At 42.5% G+C, this 16,105-nt stretch overlaps 1 protein-coding gene across 2 annotated transcripts in view; it reads left to right on the top strand.

Annotated features, from left to right (window-relative positions):
• LOC110522516 (phospholipase B1, membrane-associated) overlaps positions 1-16,105 on the top strand; it is a 42,975-nt gene that overhangs the window by 1,135 nt on the left and 25,735 nt on the right. Inside the window, exons 2-20 of one of the 2 annotated variants that reach the window (XM_021600962.3) lie at positions 301-354; positions 623-686; positions 1,051-1,082; positions 8,091-8,172; positions 8,261-8,312; positions 8,415-8,492; positions 8,610-8,675; positions 8,766-8,824; positions 9,118-9,193; positions 10,675-10,785; positions 11,015-11,080; positions 11,200-11,271; positions 12,428-12,502; positions 12,629-12,689; positions 12,882-12,940; positions 13,122-13,201; positions 13,358-13,401; positions 15,507-15,615; positions 15,796-15,847. In XM_021600962.3, coding sequence (XP_021456637.2) covers positions 301-354; positions 623-686; positions 1,051-1,082; positions 8,091-8,172; positions 8,261-8,312; positions 8,415-8,492; positions 8,610-8,675; positions 8,766-8,824; positions 9,118-9,193; positions 10,675-10,785; positions 11,015-11,080; positions 11,200-11,271; positions 12,428-12,502; positions 12,629-12,689; positions 12,882-12,940; positions 13,122-13,201; positions 13,358-13,401; positions 15,507-15,615; positions 15,796-15,847 — 1,292 coding nt within the window. Of the gene's footprint in view, positions 1-300; positions 355-622; positions 687-1,047; positions 1,083-8,090; positions 8,173-8,260; positions 8,313-8,414; positions 8,493-8,609; positions 8,676-8,765; positions 8,825-9,117; positions 9,194-10,674; positions 10,786-11,014; positions 11,081-11,199; positions 11,272-12,427; positions 12,503-12,628; positions 12,690-12,881; positions 12,941-13,121; positions 13,202-13,357; positions 13,402-15,506; positions 15,616-15,795; positions 15,848-16,105 lie in introns of both variants that reach the window. The other variant, XM_021600961.3, reaches the window with a different exon arrangement.

Here is a 16,105-nt window from a genome sequence, read left to right as displayed (position 1 = left end):
AAAAAAACAGAATAATTTCAAACTTTGATGACATTGGGATACGATCACGTCTTTCTATTTAAGTGTGGGAATACTTATTTTAATCACTTTGAGCAGATTTTATGGTGATTTTCCAGTCTTTTATGTCCAACAACAAAAATTATTAAAACATTTTGCTCATAAAACTTGGGAGACCAAATAAAGTCGCCCTCGGGCCAAATTCGCTCCCACAGGTGACTTTATTTGGTCCCCCAAGTTTTCATAATTGTTGAACCCTTCTCAATAGTATGTGACCTGTAAAATCTCCTCTGTTATTCCCAGCCTCTGCAATGCCTTGCACCCACACCTCTCTCTCCGAGACCCTTCCGTCCTCAGGTGAGTGTTCACTAACAATCAGTCATTAGTGATATACATTGGCTTGACTGCTGAGGATGTAAAGTACATCTTAACAGATCTAAGAGCCATATGGTCTGGTCTTGTAGCCGGCATGATCTGTCTGGGTTCATTCAGCTCTATATCTGGACACCTAGAATACGAGATCTATCTTCAGTCTCTTTAGTCCTTTTTGAGTTGAGTTGGCTGTTCTGAACGATCAACCAATGCGGTCTTTAGCGGTCTCCTAATTTCACTCCATTCTCTCCAGCTCACAGTGTCAGACCCTCAGATGTGGCTGTGATCTCGGCCATTGGACTGCCCCACACACAAAGGTAAGCAACACATACATTTCTTTAACCTTGATAGATAAGGGGACACTACCAGGGCCCCCAAGTTGTGCAGCGGTCTAAGGCACTGCATCTCAGTGCAAGAAGCGTCACTACAGTCCCTGGTTCGAATCCAGGTTATATCACATCCGGCTGTGATTTGGAGTCCCTTAGCGCGGCGTACAACTGGCCCAGTGTCGTCCGGGTTTGGCCGGGGTAGGCTGTCATTGTAAATAAGAATTTGTTCTTAACTGTCTTGCCTAGTTAAATAAAGGTTAAATAAAAACTAAAACCAGGTGTCACTAGGGATGATTCAATGTGAACACAGAAAGGTTTTCCAGACTTCTGTTTTTCTTTCTCCCTGAAGCAGTGAGCTGTCCAGAGTGTTATTGAGACTTCATGGTAAGCCTGCTTGGGGGGTTTGAGGGGATCCTTGATGTATCAAATCAGTTATCTGAACCAGAAGACAACAAACGCAGGCTATTAACACAGACAGACAGGCAGACAGACACAGACACGCACACAAGTACACACACAAAAATAGCTGACAAATTCTAAAGCATCCTACCACGTTGTCAATTTCCTGTGACCTTAAGCACTAAAATTACAGTCTCAGTCAAATAAAATCTCAATAAAACACACTTTGATTGGTTGATAAGATTGTTTGATAAGAGATATGATTAGTTGATAAGACATGTTGGTCTGCTGACAGATCCTCCTCCATCCCATGCCAAATTTCCTCCCTTTGCAATCTGACCCTCATCAGCTGAAGTCAGAAGTTTACATACACCTTTAGCCAAATACATATAAACTCAGTTTTTCACAATACCTGACATTTAATCCTAGTAAAAATTCCCTGTCTAAGGTCAGTTAGGATCACCATTTTATTTTAAGAATGTAAAATGTCAGAATAATCAAATCAAATCAAATTTTATTTGTCACATACACATGGTTAGCAGATGTTAATGCAAGTGTAGCGAAATGCTTGTGCTTCTGGTTCGGACAATGCAGTAATAACCAACAAGTAATCTAGCTAACAATTCCAAAACTACTACCTTATAGACACAAGTGTAAGGGGATAAAGAATATGTACATAAGGATATATGAATGAGTGATGGTACAGAGCGGCATAGGCAAGATGCAGTAGATGGTATCGAGTACAGTATATACATATGAGATGAGTAATGTAGGGTATGTAAACATAAAAGTGGCATAGTTTAAAGTGGCTAGTGATACATGTATTACATAAAGATGGCAAGATGCAGTAGATGATATAGAGTACAGTATATACATATACATATGAGATGAGTAATGTAGGGTATGTAAACATTATATTAAGTGGCATTGTTTAAAGTGGCTAGTGATAAATTTTTGACATCAATTTCCATCAATTTCCATTATTAAAGTGAGCTGAAGTTGAGTCAGTATGTTGGCAGCAGCCACTCAATGTTAGTGGTGGCTGTTTAACAGTCTGATGGCCTTGAGATAGAAGCTGTTTTTCAGTCTCTCGGTCCCTGCTTTGATGCACCTGTACTGACCTCGCCTTCTGGATGATAGCGGGGTGAACAGGCAGTGGCTTGGGTGGTTGTTGTCCTTGATGATCTGTATGGCCTTCCTGTGACATCGAGTGGTGTAGGTGTCCTGGAGGGCAGGTAGTTTGCCCCCGGTGATGCGTTGTGCAGACCTCACTACCCTCTGGAGAGCCTTACGGTTGTGGGTGGAGCAGTTGCCGTACCAGGCGGTGATACAGCCGACAGGATGCTCTTGATTGTGCATCTGTAGAAGTTTGTGAGTGTTTTTGGTGACAAGCCGCTGTTGTGCCTTCTTCACCACACTGTCTGTGTGGGTGGACCAATTCAGTTTGTCTGTGATGTGTACGCCGAGGAACTTAAAACTTACTACCCTCTCCACTACTGTCCCGTCGATGTGGATAGGGGGGTGCTCCCTCTGCTGTTTCCTGAAGTCCACAATCATCTCCTTTGTTTTGTTGACGTTGAGTGTGAGGTTATTTTCCTGACACCACACTCCGAGGGCCCTCACCTCCTCCCTGTAGGCCGTCTCGTCGTTGTTGGTAATCAAGCCTACCACTGTAGTGTCGTCCGCAAACTTGATGATTGAGTTAGAGGCGTGTATGGACACGCACACAAGTACACACACAAAAATAGCTGACAAATTCTAAAGCATCCTACCACGTTGTCAATTTCCTGTGACCTTAAGCACTAAAATTACAGTCTCAGTCAAATAAAATCTCAATAAAACACACTTTGATTGGTTGATAAGATTGTTTGATAAGAGATATGATTAGTTGATAAGACATGTTGGTCTGCTGACAGATCCTCCTCCATCCCATGCCAAATTTCCTCCCTTTGCAATCTGACCCTCATCAGCTGAAGTCAGAAGTTTACATACACCTTTAGCCAAATACATATAAACTCAGTTTTTCACAATACCTGACATTTAATCCTAGTAAAAATTCCCTGTCTAAGGTCAGTTAGGATCACCATTTTATTTTAAGAATGTAAAATGTCAGAATAATCAAATCAAATCAAATTTTATTTGTCACATACACATGGTTAGCAGATGTTAATGCAAGTGTAGCGAAATGCTTGTGCTTCTGGTTCGGACAATGCAGTAATAACCAACAAGTAATCTAGCTAACAATTCCAAAACTACTACCTTATAGACACAAGTGTAAGGGGATAAAGAATATGTACATAAGGATATATGAATGAGTGATGGTACAGAGCGGCATAGGCAAGATGCAGTAGATGGTATCGAGTACAGTATATACATATGAGATGAGTAATGTAGGGTATGTAAACATAAAAGTGGCATAGTTTAAAGTGGCTAGTGATACATGTATTACATAAAGATGGCAAGATGCAGTAGATGATATAGAGTACAGTATATACATATACATATGAGATGAGTAATGTAGGGTATGTAAACATTATATTAAGTGGCATTGTTTAAAGTGGCTAGTGATAAATTTTTGACATCAATTTCCATCAATTTCCATTATTAAAGTGAGCTGAAGTTGAGTCAGTATGTTGGCAGCAGCCACTCAATGTTAGTGGTGGCTGTTTAACAGTCTGATGGCCTTGAGATAGAAGCTGTTTTTCAGTCTCTCGGTCCCTGCTTTGATGCACCTGTACTGACCTCGCCTTCTGGATGATAGCGGGGTGAACAGGCAGTGGCTTGGGTGGTTGTTGTCCTTGATGATCTGTATGGCCTTCCTGTGACATCGAGTGGTGTAGGTGTCCTGGAGGGCAGGTAGTTTGCCCCCGGTGATGCGTTGTGCAGACCTCACTACCCTCTGGAGAGCCTTACGGTTGTGGGTGGAGCAGTTGCCGTACCAGGCGGTGATACAGCCGACAGGATGCTCTTGATTGTGCATCTGTAGAAGTTTGTGAGTGTTTTTGGTGACAAGCCGCTGTTGTGCCTTCTTCACCACACTGTCTGTGTGGGTGGACCAATTCAGTTTGTCTGTGATGTGTACGCCGAGGAACTTAAAACTTACTACCCTCTCCACTACTGTCCCGTCGATGTGGATAGGGGGGTGCTCCCTCTGCTGTTTCCTGAAGTCCACAATCATCTCCTTTGTTTTGTTGACGTTGAGTGTGAGGTTATTTTCCTGACACCACACTCCGAGGGCCCTCACCTCCTCCCTGTAGGCCGTCTCGTCGTTGTTGGTAATCAAGCCTACCACTGTAGTGTCGTCCGCAAACTTGATGATTGAGTTAGAGGCGTGTATGGCCACGCAGTCGTGGGTGAACAGGGAGTACAGCAGAGGGCTCAGAACGCACCCTTGTGGGGCCCCAGTGTTGAGGATCAGTGGGGTGGAGATGTTGTTTCCTACCCTCACCACCTGGGGTCGGCCCGTCAGGAAGTCCAGGACCCAGTTGCACAGGGCGGGGTCGAGATCCAGGGTCTCGAGCTTGATGACGAGTTTGGAGGGTACTATGGTGTTAAATGCTGAGCTGTAGTCGATGAACAGCATTCTCACATAGGATTTCCTCTTGTCCAGATGGGTTAGGGCAGTGTGCAGTGTGGTTGCGATTGCGTCGTCTGTGGACCTATTGGGGCGGTAAGCAAATTGGAGTGGGTCTAGGGTGTCAGGTAGGGTGGAGGTGATATGGTCCTTGACTAGTCTCTCAAAGCACTTCATGATTACGGAAGTGAGTGCTATGGGGCGGTAGTCGTTTAGCTCAGTTACCTTAGCTTTCTTGGGATGAGGAACAGTGGTGGTCCTCTTGAAGCATGTGGGAACAGCAGACTGGGATAAGGATTGATTGAATATGTCTGTAAACACACCAGCCAGCTGGTCTGCGCATGCTCTGAGGACGCGGCTGGGGATGCCGTCTGGGCCTGCAGCCTTGCGAGGGTTAACACGTTTAAATGTTTTACTCACGTCGGCTGCAGTGAAGGATAGTCCGCAGGTTTTGGTAGCGGGCCGTGTCAGTGGCACTGTATTGTCCTCAAAGCGAGCAAAGAAGTTATTTAGTCTTTCTGGGAGCAAGACATCCTGGTCCGCGACGGGCTAGTTTTCTTTTTGTATTCCGTGATTGACTGTAGACCCTGCCACATACCTCTTGTGTCTGAGTCGTTGAATTGCAACTCTACTTTGTCTCTATACTGACGCTTAGCTTGTTTGATTGCCTTGAGGAGGGAATAGCTACACTGTTTATATTAGGTCATGTTTCCGGTCACCTTGCCCTGGTTAAAAGCAGTGGTTTGCACTTTCAGTTTCGCGAGAATGCTGCCATCAATCCACGGTTTCTGGTTTGGGAATGTTTTAATCATTGCTGTGGGTACGACATCGCCGATGCACTTTCTAATGAACTCGCTCACCGAATCAGCGTATTCGTCAATGTTGTTGTTGGACACAATGCGGAACATATCCTAATCCACGTGATCGAAGCAGTCTTGAAGCGTGGAATCAGATTGTTCGGACCAGCGTTGAACAGACCTGAGCGTGTGAGCTTCTTGTTTTAGTTTTTGTCTGTTGGCTGGAAGCAACAAAATGGAGTTGTGGTCAGCTTTTCCGAAAGGAGGCCGGGGGAGGGCCTTATATGCGTCGCGGAAGTAGAGAGAATAGTAGAGAGAATGATTTATTTCATATTTTCTTTCTTTCATCACATTCCCAGTGGGTCAGAAGTTTACATACACTCAATTAGTATTTGGTAGCATTGCCTTAAAATGTTTAACTTGGGTCAAACATTTCGAGTAGCCTTCCACAAGCTTCCCACAACAAGTTGGGTGAATTTTGGCCCATTCCTCCTGACAGAGCTGGTGTAACTGAGTCTGGTTTGTAGGCCTCCTTCTTCACACACGCTTTTTTAGTTCTGCCCACAAATTTTCAATAGGATTGAGGTCAGGGCTTTGTGATGGCCACTCCAATACCTTGACTTTGTTGTCCTTAAGCCATTTTTCCACAACTTTGGAAGTATGCTTGGGGTCATTGTCCATTTGGAAGACCCATTTGCGACCAAGCTTTAACTTCCTGACTGATGTCTTGAGATGTTGCTTCAATATATCCACATAATTTTCCACCCTCATGATGCCATCTATTTTGTGAAGCGCACCAGTCCCTCCTACAGCAAAGCACACCCACAACATGATGCTGCCACCCGCTTGCTTCACGGCTTGCAAGCATCCCCCTTTTTCCTCCAAACATAACGATGGTCATCATGGCCAAACAGTTTTATTTTTGTTTCATCAGACCAGAGGACATTTCTCCAAAAAGTATGATCTTTGTCCCCATGTGCAGTTGCAAACCGTAGCCTGGCTTTTTTTATGGCGGTTTTGAAGCAGTGGCTTCTTCCTTGGTGAACGGCCTTTCAGATGATGTCGATATAGGACTCGTTTTACTGTGGATATAGATGCTTTTGTTTCCTCCAGCATCTTCACAAGGTCCTTTGCTGTTGTTCTGGGATTGATTTGCACTTTTTGCACCAGAGTACGTTCATCTCTAGGAGACAGACTGAGTTTCCTTCCTGAACAGTATGACGGCTGCGTGGTCCCATGGTGTTTATACTTGCGTACTATTGTTTGTACAGATGAACGTGCACCTTCAGGCATTTGAAAATTGCTCCAAGGATGCTCCCAAGGATGAACCAGACTTGTGGAGGTCTACAACTTGGAAGGTTTTCTTTGATTTTCCCATGATGTCAAGCAAAGAGGCACTGAGTTTGAAGGCAGGCCTTGAAATATATCCACAGGTACACCTCAAATGGACTCAAATTATGTCAATTAGCCTATCAGATGCTTCTAAAGCCATGACATCATTTTCTGGAATTTTCCAAGCTGTTTACACTCTAGGCAGTCTCTTCTGCTGATGTGTGTGGGTCTGGTAGTGGTACTCTCTATTCTACTATTTTCCTTTTGGCATGGTTAATACCTGCCTGGCGCCCGAACAAAATCTTTCTTTACCCCTCTCTAATAAATACCGCTACAAAGGCACAGTCAATTTAGTGTATGTAAACTTCTGACCCACTGGAATTGTGATACAGTGAATTATAAGTGAAATAATCTGTAAACAATTGTTGGAAAAATTACTTGTGTCATGCACAAAGTAGATGTCCTAACCGACTTGCCAAAAACTATAGTTTGTTAACAAGAAATTTGTGGAGTGGTTGAAAAACAAGTTTTAATGACTCCAACCTAAGTGTATGTAAACTTCCTACTTCAACTGTAAGTAGAACGTTTATTTAATTTCATCCAGATAATCTATGACCAGACATAATTTAGGCTTTTTAACCCTTTTTGAAGATATGATTGTGCTTGAAAATGATAAATGCATTGAAAAGAGGGTACATTTGGAGGGAAATTAAATCAATTCAGTTACCTACTTGTAATAATGGGAGTGTCAGGCCTGCTCTTATATAACTTACTGTAACTATTGAACACTCTTCCTTGTCTAATAGGTTATTGTAGATTACTGCAGTATCAATTAGTATCATTGAGAGTAATTGGTTTTAGAAGAGGTTAATATAAGTTAACCTCCCACTACTGTGTGATATCGTTATTGGTCTGATATCAGGACCAACCCTGATACCACTAACAATAAGCCAAGATAGAATCACCAAATTGCAACTTTGCTGCCAACAATTTCCACAGAAAGCATTTCACACGGAAGAGATAAAGACTATTGTACCTCTCACACAATAGAAAAAGGACATTAATAAAGATGAATGCGATCAAACAGATGACATGTGTATCCATTTATTTTATTGTATAAGGAACCAACTAACTCTACCTGTGTGTCAGAGTTAGTGGATAGTAAAAACCTGTTAGCCATTTCTAATAGTGCTTTTTTCACCCCATACTAAAGTGCTATGTAATGTGCATATGACAATGTTGATTTCACTAATAATCAAGCAACTTCCTCCCCTCTCTCTGTCACTTCAGAGCTGCTGACCATGTTTAACCCTGAAATGACCAGGAGTCTTCCTGGTCAGACAAATCTGTATTCTGAATCCTCACAGCACAGGTAAACCACAGCTACACTCAGCTCCCTGTGGGAGCATGAAAGAAAGAAAGAAAAAAATGTATTTCAGACATGTTTCATTCATTTGCAGAGCTCTTGTAGAGCAGGCAAAGGAACTGTCCCTCACCCTCAGGAGGAACCAGGTATTCTAGTATCTCTCCTTCTACATAACCCAACACATTGTCCTAACAGCCTCCCTGTACTGGTTTTCATCTCTGACTGTGTCTTGTACTTCTCTCTAATAGGCCATTGATCTAGACACAGACTGGAAGCTGGTGATGCTATTCGTCCAGGTGGATGAGCTCTGTTTATGTCATGACCAGGTCATTAGCCAAACGCTCATACACGTCTGGATTTAAGTGAAAGTCTGCATTTCATGACACTCCAGTGTTATTAGCTGCATTCCTTTGAGTGAGTGTTGTGTGTTTGTGTCTATGCAGTTCAGCGAGACTGTCACAGCTGCTGTCCAGGAGGTGGATCTTGCTCTGCAGGTGCTGCAGTCACAGGTGCGTTTTGGACACTTGTGTGACACTCTTAGCGATGCTACAGCACATGAATTTAGGTGATCACTAAGATTGTTCACAATGTATTTGCAGTTGAAGCAGACCATTGTCAATGTTGCAGTGTGGGATGGAGAATATGTTCATCAGAACAGGTGATTCTCTCCACCAATAGCATATCTTCTTAATCAGTCAGTGCACTCTTTCCCTGAGTTTATTCTTTTTATTTTATTTGACTGATTGCAGTGCAATAATTATATTGATTATTGTACTGTTATGTTGAGGGTGCTAGCACACAAGCATTTCACTGCACTTTTTATACCTGCTGTGAACTGTGTACATAACAAATATAATTAGATGAGATTTCCTGGATTTTTAAACGATTCTGTGAATCTATAGTGACTAGCTGGTAGATGTTTGGTTTGATTGCTTATATGTCTATTGCCAGGATGTGTCAATGTATGGAGGAAAGACATGAATGGGAGCTCAGACTGCTGAGGGCCATGCTCACTCAAGTCCTGCAGGTTCAATGTCTTGCATCATCAATGTCTTGCATCATCAATGTCTTGCATCATCAATGTCTTACATCATCAATGTCTTACATATGTTTTACATCATCAGTCTTACATCATCAATGTCGTACACCATCAATTTCTTACATCTGTCTTACATCATCAATGTCTTACATTATTCATGTCTTACATCATCAATGTCTTACATTATTCATGTCTTACATCATCAATGTCTTACATTATTCATGTCTTACATCATCAATTTCTTACATCGTCAATGTCTTACACATGTCTTACATCATCAATGTCTTACATTATTCATGTCTTACATCATCAATGTCTTACATTATTCATGTCTTACATCATCAATGTCTTACATTATTCATGTCTTACATCATCAATGTCTTACATTATTCATGTCTTACATCATCAATGTCTTACATCATCAATGTCTTACATCGTCAATGTCTTACACATGTTTTACATCATCAGTCTTACATCATCAATGTCTTACATCATCAATGTCTTACATTATTAATGTCTTACATCATCAATGTCTTACATTATTCATGTCTTACATCATCAATGTCTTACATTATTAATGTCTTACATCGTCAATGTCTTACATTATTAATGTCTTACATCGTCAATGTCTTACACATGTTTTACATCATCAGTCTTACATCATCAATGTCTTACATCATCAATGTCTTACATTATTCATGTCTTACATCATCAATGTCTTACATTATTCATGTCTTACATCATCAATGTCTATGTCTTACATTATCAATGTCTTACATCACCAGTCTTACATCATCAATGTCTTACATCAATAACTTACATCAATGTGATCTCCCCTATCTCCCCAACATCTATGTCAGGGTCGAATTTGGCCCCACTGTGGTTTTATCCCCCCCCCCCCCAAATTGTTTGGACAAAAAAAACCTACCAGTTAATTTAATTTTGGAAATCTTTTCCCAAGTATTCCCACGCATAATAGAGAGACACGTGATCATATACAAATGTAAGCAAGGTTTGAAATTATCATGTTTTTGTCAAATATTATATCTGTTTGTGGTTCTTGCAATCAAATTGCAGTCTACAAATGATTTGTAACGATGTTCTGGCCCACCGACCATCCTCTTATAAAAAAATTGTCCCGCGGGTGAATCTGGTTGATGGTCCCTGACCTATGTCCTGTTTATACTCTTGTCCACATATAAATAAGATAAGATAAGATTAGATTGCATTTTATTGTCTGATTTCAACCAAAAAAATGGTATCATAAAAACTCCTTACAGGACATACTGCAAAATAGAATAAACAACATATGAACAGAAGAGGTTGTAGCACAGGGGACTATACAAGTGAAAAATAAAGTTGTACACTAATCTCTCCTGGCTGTGGATTTAGTGGACAAACATTTCAGTTAAATAGGTGTATTGTACATAGTTCATTTTTACCTAACTCTATTTCATGGTGGTCAGTAGGAGTCCCTTGACGGACACCTGGTGGAGAAGCAGTGGTACAGCAACAAAGATGACTTCACCGTCCTACTGCAGGATGTCCCCTTCATCACAGCAGACCCAGCCTCCTTTATTGTGAGTGACAAGCCATTGAAGCTTCCCCCAATTTTTTATACATTAATGTGACTCTCTCACTGTGTGATGCAGAGCTGAATTGTTATTGGTGTGTGTGTGTGTGTGTGTGTGTGTGTGTGTGTGTGTGTGTGTGTGTGTGTGTGTGTGTGTGTGTGTGTGTGTGTGTGTGTGTGCGTGCGTGCGTGCGTGCGTGCGTGTGTGTGTAACACAAATGTTAATCTATGTACAGAGCGCTGCCCCCAGAGCGGGTGCATTACACACAGACAAACTAGCCGTACAGATGTGGGCCAACTTGGTGAGTCACACCATATACTCCCCATGCTGCTAACACACTGTGGCATTGTCTCTGCTCTCAGTCCTAGTTGAGGCAAACAAAGGAGAATTGACTCTGTTTTTTTTTATTCTGTTTTTCAGCTGCAGCCCACCATAGGCCAGCAGAACATGGAGAACAATGATATGATCATCTCGGTGCCATGCCCCAGTGAGGTGAGAGAGCGCGGCAAGCCTCCAACACATACCTGACCCGGGGTTGTTTTTCTTTCAAATACTTTCTGCGTTTAACTGGGCCTGTCTGGACTGCCAGATGAGCGGGGTTTGCACTTGGGGATGATGCGTTGGTTCCATTGGACTAGACAAGCTCAATGAACTGCAGCTAAGGTATTTGAAAGAAAACAAATACTATTTGAACCCAGTCCTGAAATCTGTCACGTACAGTACATTTGTGGGATTAATAGAATAGAATGTACATACAGTATATGAGTGTAAACCTGAGTGTAATATGAATTTCCAATAGAACAAAAAGGACATCAGTCGTTTGTCAAGTCAATCAGGGAGACACATGCAGAGAAAATGTCTAACTGGCCTCTTGGAGACGGGCCTTTTGTATCCAAATCAGATGTTCTATAAACACCAGCCTGACGGACAGTGACTTTGTCAGCTGCTACAGAATCATAAAGTGTTCATAGAATGCCATCGATACAACACTGAATAATCAGTGTGTCCTTGGTCCTTGTACCTCCAGTCTGGCGTCAACCACTATCATCAGATATGATAATAATCCATAACAAGTCTAGTGACCATCAACCTGCGCCTTGAGTTTTACAAATAGAACACTGGCAAGTATGTGTATTACAGAAATTCCAAATATGCTAAACATTGTGTTGATCACTAAATTAAATATGAACTTTATTCATCTTAAATATTCCCATTACAGCAAACTACTCTAGATGAACGTCTCAACACACAATATAGTATGATTAAGCAATAAGGCCGAGGGGGTGTGGTATTTGGCCAATATACCACGGCTAAGGGCTGTTCTTAGGCGCGACACGGAGGGCCTGGACACAGTCCTTAGCCGTGGTATATTGTCCATATACCACAAACCCCCGGGGTGCCTTATTGCTATTATAAACTGTTTACAAACATAATTAGAGCAGTAAAAATACATGTTTTGTCATACCCGTTTGATATACCATGGCTGTCAGTCAATCAGAATTCAGGGTTCGAACCACCCAGTCAATGATATGATTTAACCCTACTGATCCTCATCTTCCACCCTCTATACATTCATCTGTCCTCCTCTCTGTCTCTCTTTATCTCTCTCTGTCTCACTCTTTCTCTCTCCCCCCCCTCTCTCCAATAGGACCGGCCTTTCTTGAGAACAGAGCGGAACTCTCCCTCAGATCACACCAATGAGCTCTCTCCTCTTTTCGACCCTGTGAGTTATTGTTGTCAGGCCTGTTGATCACGGCTGATGTACTGTAAGGCCCTGCACATTGTGGTGTCTGTGTACACATTATACATGGTAATGACTCTGGATGTCCTCTGCGTGTCTTGTCATCAGATCATGGGCACTCATATGCCCTGCCAGGACCATAGCCCTTCCAACTCCACACCCACCTCAGGTAAGATGAATCCTCTCAATATACAGTATACAGCTTTTAGAGTTATTTGTTGAAATTATCTTACTGAGTTATGGAACATTTAACTTTCCGAGAAAGGACAGGTAGGTGTTAACAGGTTTCTGATAGGGCTATCTGGATAAAGTTTGCCTTACGCCATTCTCATCACCTGATCCATCTTCTATGCATTCACAGTTCACGCCCTTCGGCCTGGCGATATCAAAGTCGTAGCTGCAGTGGGAGACTCTCTGACAGTAAGTCACCTACTCCTTGTTTACCTTTTATCTGTAGTACATGATTGAGTTACTTTACATACTGTGAGCTAATCTACATTACCCAGTTGTAGGGCTGTCACTTATCATATGTGATTTCTATCTGTATTATTAAACTCATGCTATTGCTATCTCCATAACACTCTCTTTGACTGGTCGGCAGGCGGGCAACGGTGTTGGATCGGGATCCAGTGTTAACAACTTACTGGATGTTACGACGCAGTACCGGGGTTTATCATGGAGGTGGGTCCTTATCACCCCTGTAATAAAACAATAGTTCAGAGTGGAGTGTCAATGTCAGTTCATCTTCCTGTGCTGTGTGTTACCTGGGAGAGGTGAACACTAATCTATATGGTGGGCATCCCTACCCAGTCTATATTCTGTCTTTGTGTTTCTCAGTGTGGGTGGAGACGAGAACCTCACCACTGTCACCACTCTTCCCAGTGAGTCTCCTTTTCTTTTAACGCTGTCATCTTCTTTTAGTTATCAGGCTGCTCATGTAGCCAAATTGTTGCCAAAATGTTACCAAAATGTAGCCAAAATATTGATAAAATGCTGGAATTCACATTTACACATGTACAATAAGTAAGTAAAATACCGTTCTCCTATGTGTATCATTATCAAATCACATTTTATTTGTCACATGCACCGAATACAACAGGTGTAGATCTTATGGTGAAATGCTTACTTACAAGCCCTTAACCAAACATGCTTTAAGAAGTTCAGAAAAATAAATAAAAATAAGTGTCAAGTAATTAAAAATAAATAAAAGTGATAATTAATTAAATAGCAGCATTAAAATAACAAGCGAGGCTATATACAGGGGGAACCGGTACAGAGTCAATGTGCTGGGGCCCAGTTAGTTGAGGTAATTGTGTTAGTATGTACTGTACATGTAGGTAAAGTGACTATGCATAGATAATAAACAGAGAGTAGAAGCAGCGTAAAAGAGGGGTCTGGGTAGCCATTTGATTAGCTGTTCAGGAGTCTTATGGCTTGGGGGTAGAAGCTGTTAAGAAGCCTTTTGGACCTCAAATCAAATCAAATCAAATTTATTTATATAGCCCTTCGTACATCAGCTGATATCTCAAAGTGCTGTACAGAAACCCAGCCTAAAACCCCAAACAGCAAGCAATGCAGGTGTAGAAGCACGGTGGCTAGGAAAAACTCCCTAGAAAGGCCAAAACCTAGGAAGAAACCTAGAGAGGAACCAGGCTATGTGGGGTGGCCAGTCCTCTTCTGGCTGTGCCGGGTGGAGATTATAACAGAACATGGCCAATATGTTCAAATGTTCATAAATGACCAGCATGGTCGAATAATAATAAGGCAGAACAGTTGAAACTGGAACAGCAGCACGGTCAGGTGGACTGGGGACAGCAAGGAGTCATCATGTCAGGTATTCCTGGGGCATGGTCCTAGGGCTCAGGTCCTCCGAGAGAGAGAAAGAAAGAGAGAATTAGAGAGAGCATATGTGGGATGGCCAGTCCTCTTCTGGCTGTGCTGGGTGGAGATTATAACAGAACATGGCCAGGACCTCGACTTGTTGTTCCGGTACCGCTTGCTGTGCGGTAGCAGAGAGAACAGTCTACGACTAGGGTGGCTGGAGTCTTGGACAATTTTTATGGCCTTCCTCTGACACCCCCTGACATAGAGGTCCTGGATGGCAGGAAGCTTGGCCCCAGTGATGTACTGGGCCGTACGTACTACCCTCTGTAGTACCTTGCAGTCGAACGGCTGAGCGGTTGCTATACCAGGCAGTGATGCAACCAGGATGCTCTCAATCGTGCAGCTGTTTGGGCGGTATGCAAATTGGAGTGGGTCTAGGGTTTCTGGGATAATGGTGTTGATGTGAGCCATGACCAGCCTTTCAAAGCACTTCATGGCTACAGAAGTGAGTGCTATGGGTCGGTAGTCATTTAGGCAGGTTACCTTAGTGTTCTTGGGCACAGGGACTATGTTGGTCTGCTTGAAACATGTTGGTATTACAAACTCAGTCAGGGAGAGGTTGAAAATGTCAGTGAAGACACTTGCCAGTTGGTCAGCGCATGCTCTGACTACACGCCCTGGTAATCCGTCTGGTCCTGCGAATGTGAATGTTGACCTGTTGAAAGGTCTTACTTACATCGGCTACGGAGAGCGTGATCATACAGTAGTCTGGAACGGCTGGTGCTCTCATGCATGTTTCAGTGTTACTTGCCTCAAAGCGAGCATAGAAGTAATTTTGCTTGTCTGGTAGGTTCATGTCACTGGGCAGCTCTTGGCTGTGCTTCCCTTTGTAGTCTGTAACAGTTTGCAAGCCCTGCCACATCGGGATGAGCGTCAGAGCCGGTGTAATACAATTTGATCTTAGTCCTGTATTGACACTTTGCCTGTTTGATGGTTCGTCGGAGGGCATAGCGGGATTTCTTATAACCTTCCGGGTTAGAGTCCTGCTCCTTGAAAGCGGCAGCTCTCCATGGCTTCTGGTTTTAGTGGTTCAATGTGGGCTACCCAGATCAATGTATCCAGGTTGGACTGATGTGTCGTTTTCTTTTGTGTTACTGCTCAGATATCCTGCGTGAGTTTAACCCCTCCCTGACCGGCTTCTCAGTGGGCAAAGGCAAAGAGCACACCCCTCAGGCCTTCCTCAACCAGGCTGTGGCCGGGGGAAAAGCCAAGTAAGTCTCATCACCCATCCATTTGATCATTTTCTATCCAGACATACCTGCCTTACTGACTGACTATATTTTACTGAATAGGTTTTACTGAAAATGTACTGAATAGGTTTTATATTGAATAGTTTTTTTTGTTTTTATTTGCTGAATGGTGATGTTGGATTGTCTGTGTTTGTTTTGAAGAGACATACCAGAACAAGTGCGAGCATTGGTGGCCAGGATGAAGAATGACTCGGTTAGAGACTATCCTGAATTATATTTGAATCTTGGTGGGAAAAGTACCCAATTGTCATACTTGAGTAAAAGTATACATACCTTAATAGAAATGTACTCAAGTAAAAGTGAAAGTCACCCAGTAAAATACTACTTGAGTAAAAGTCCAAAAGTATTTGGTTCTAAATATACTTCAAAAGTAAATGTAATTACTAAAATATACTTAAGTATCGAAAGCAGGCCTCCTGGGTGGCGCAGTGGTTAAGGGCGCTGCACTGCA

Source organism: Oncorhynchus mykiss, chromosome 4, assembly GCF_057628025.1.
Source record: "Oncorhynchus mykiss isolate SJ-2025 chromosome 4, ASM5762802v1, whole genome shotgun sequence".
NCBI classification, from domain to species: Eukaryota; Metazoa; Chordata; class Actinopteri; order Salmoniformes; family Salmonidae; genus Oncorhynchus; species Oncorhynchus mykiss.
The sequence above is the reverse complement of the archived record's forward strand: the minus strand, read 5'-3'. Positions and strand labels throughout refer to the sequence as shown.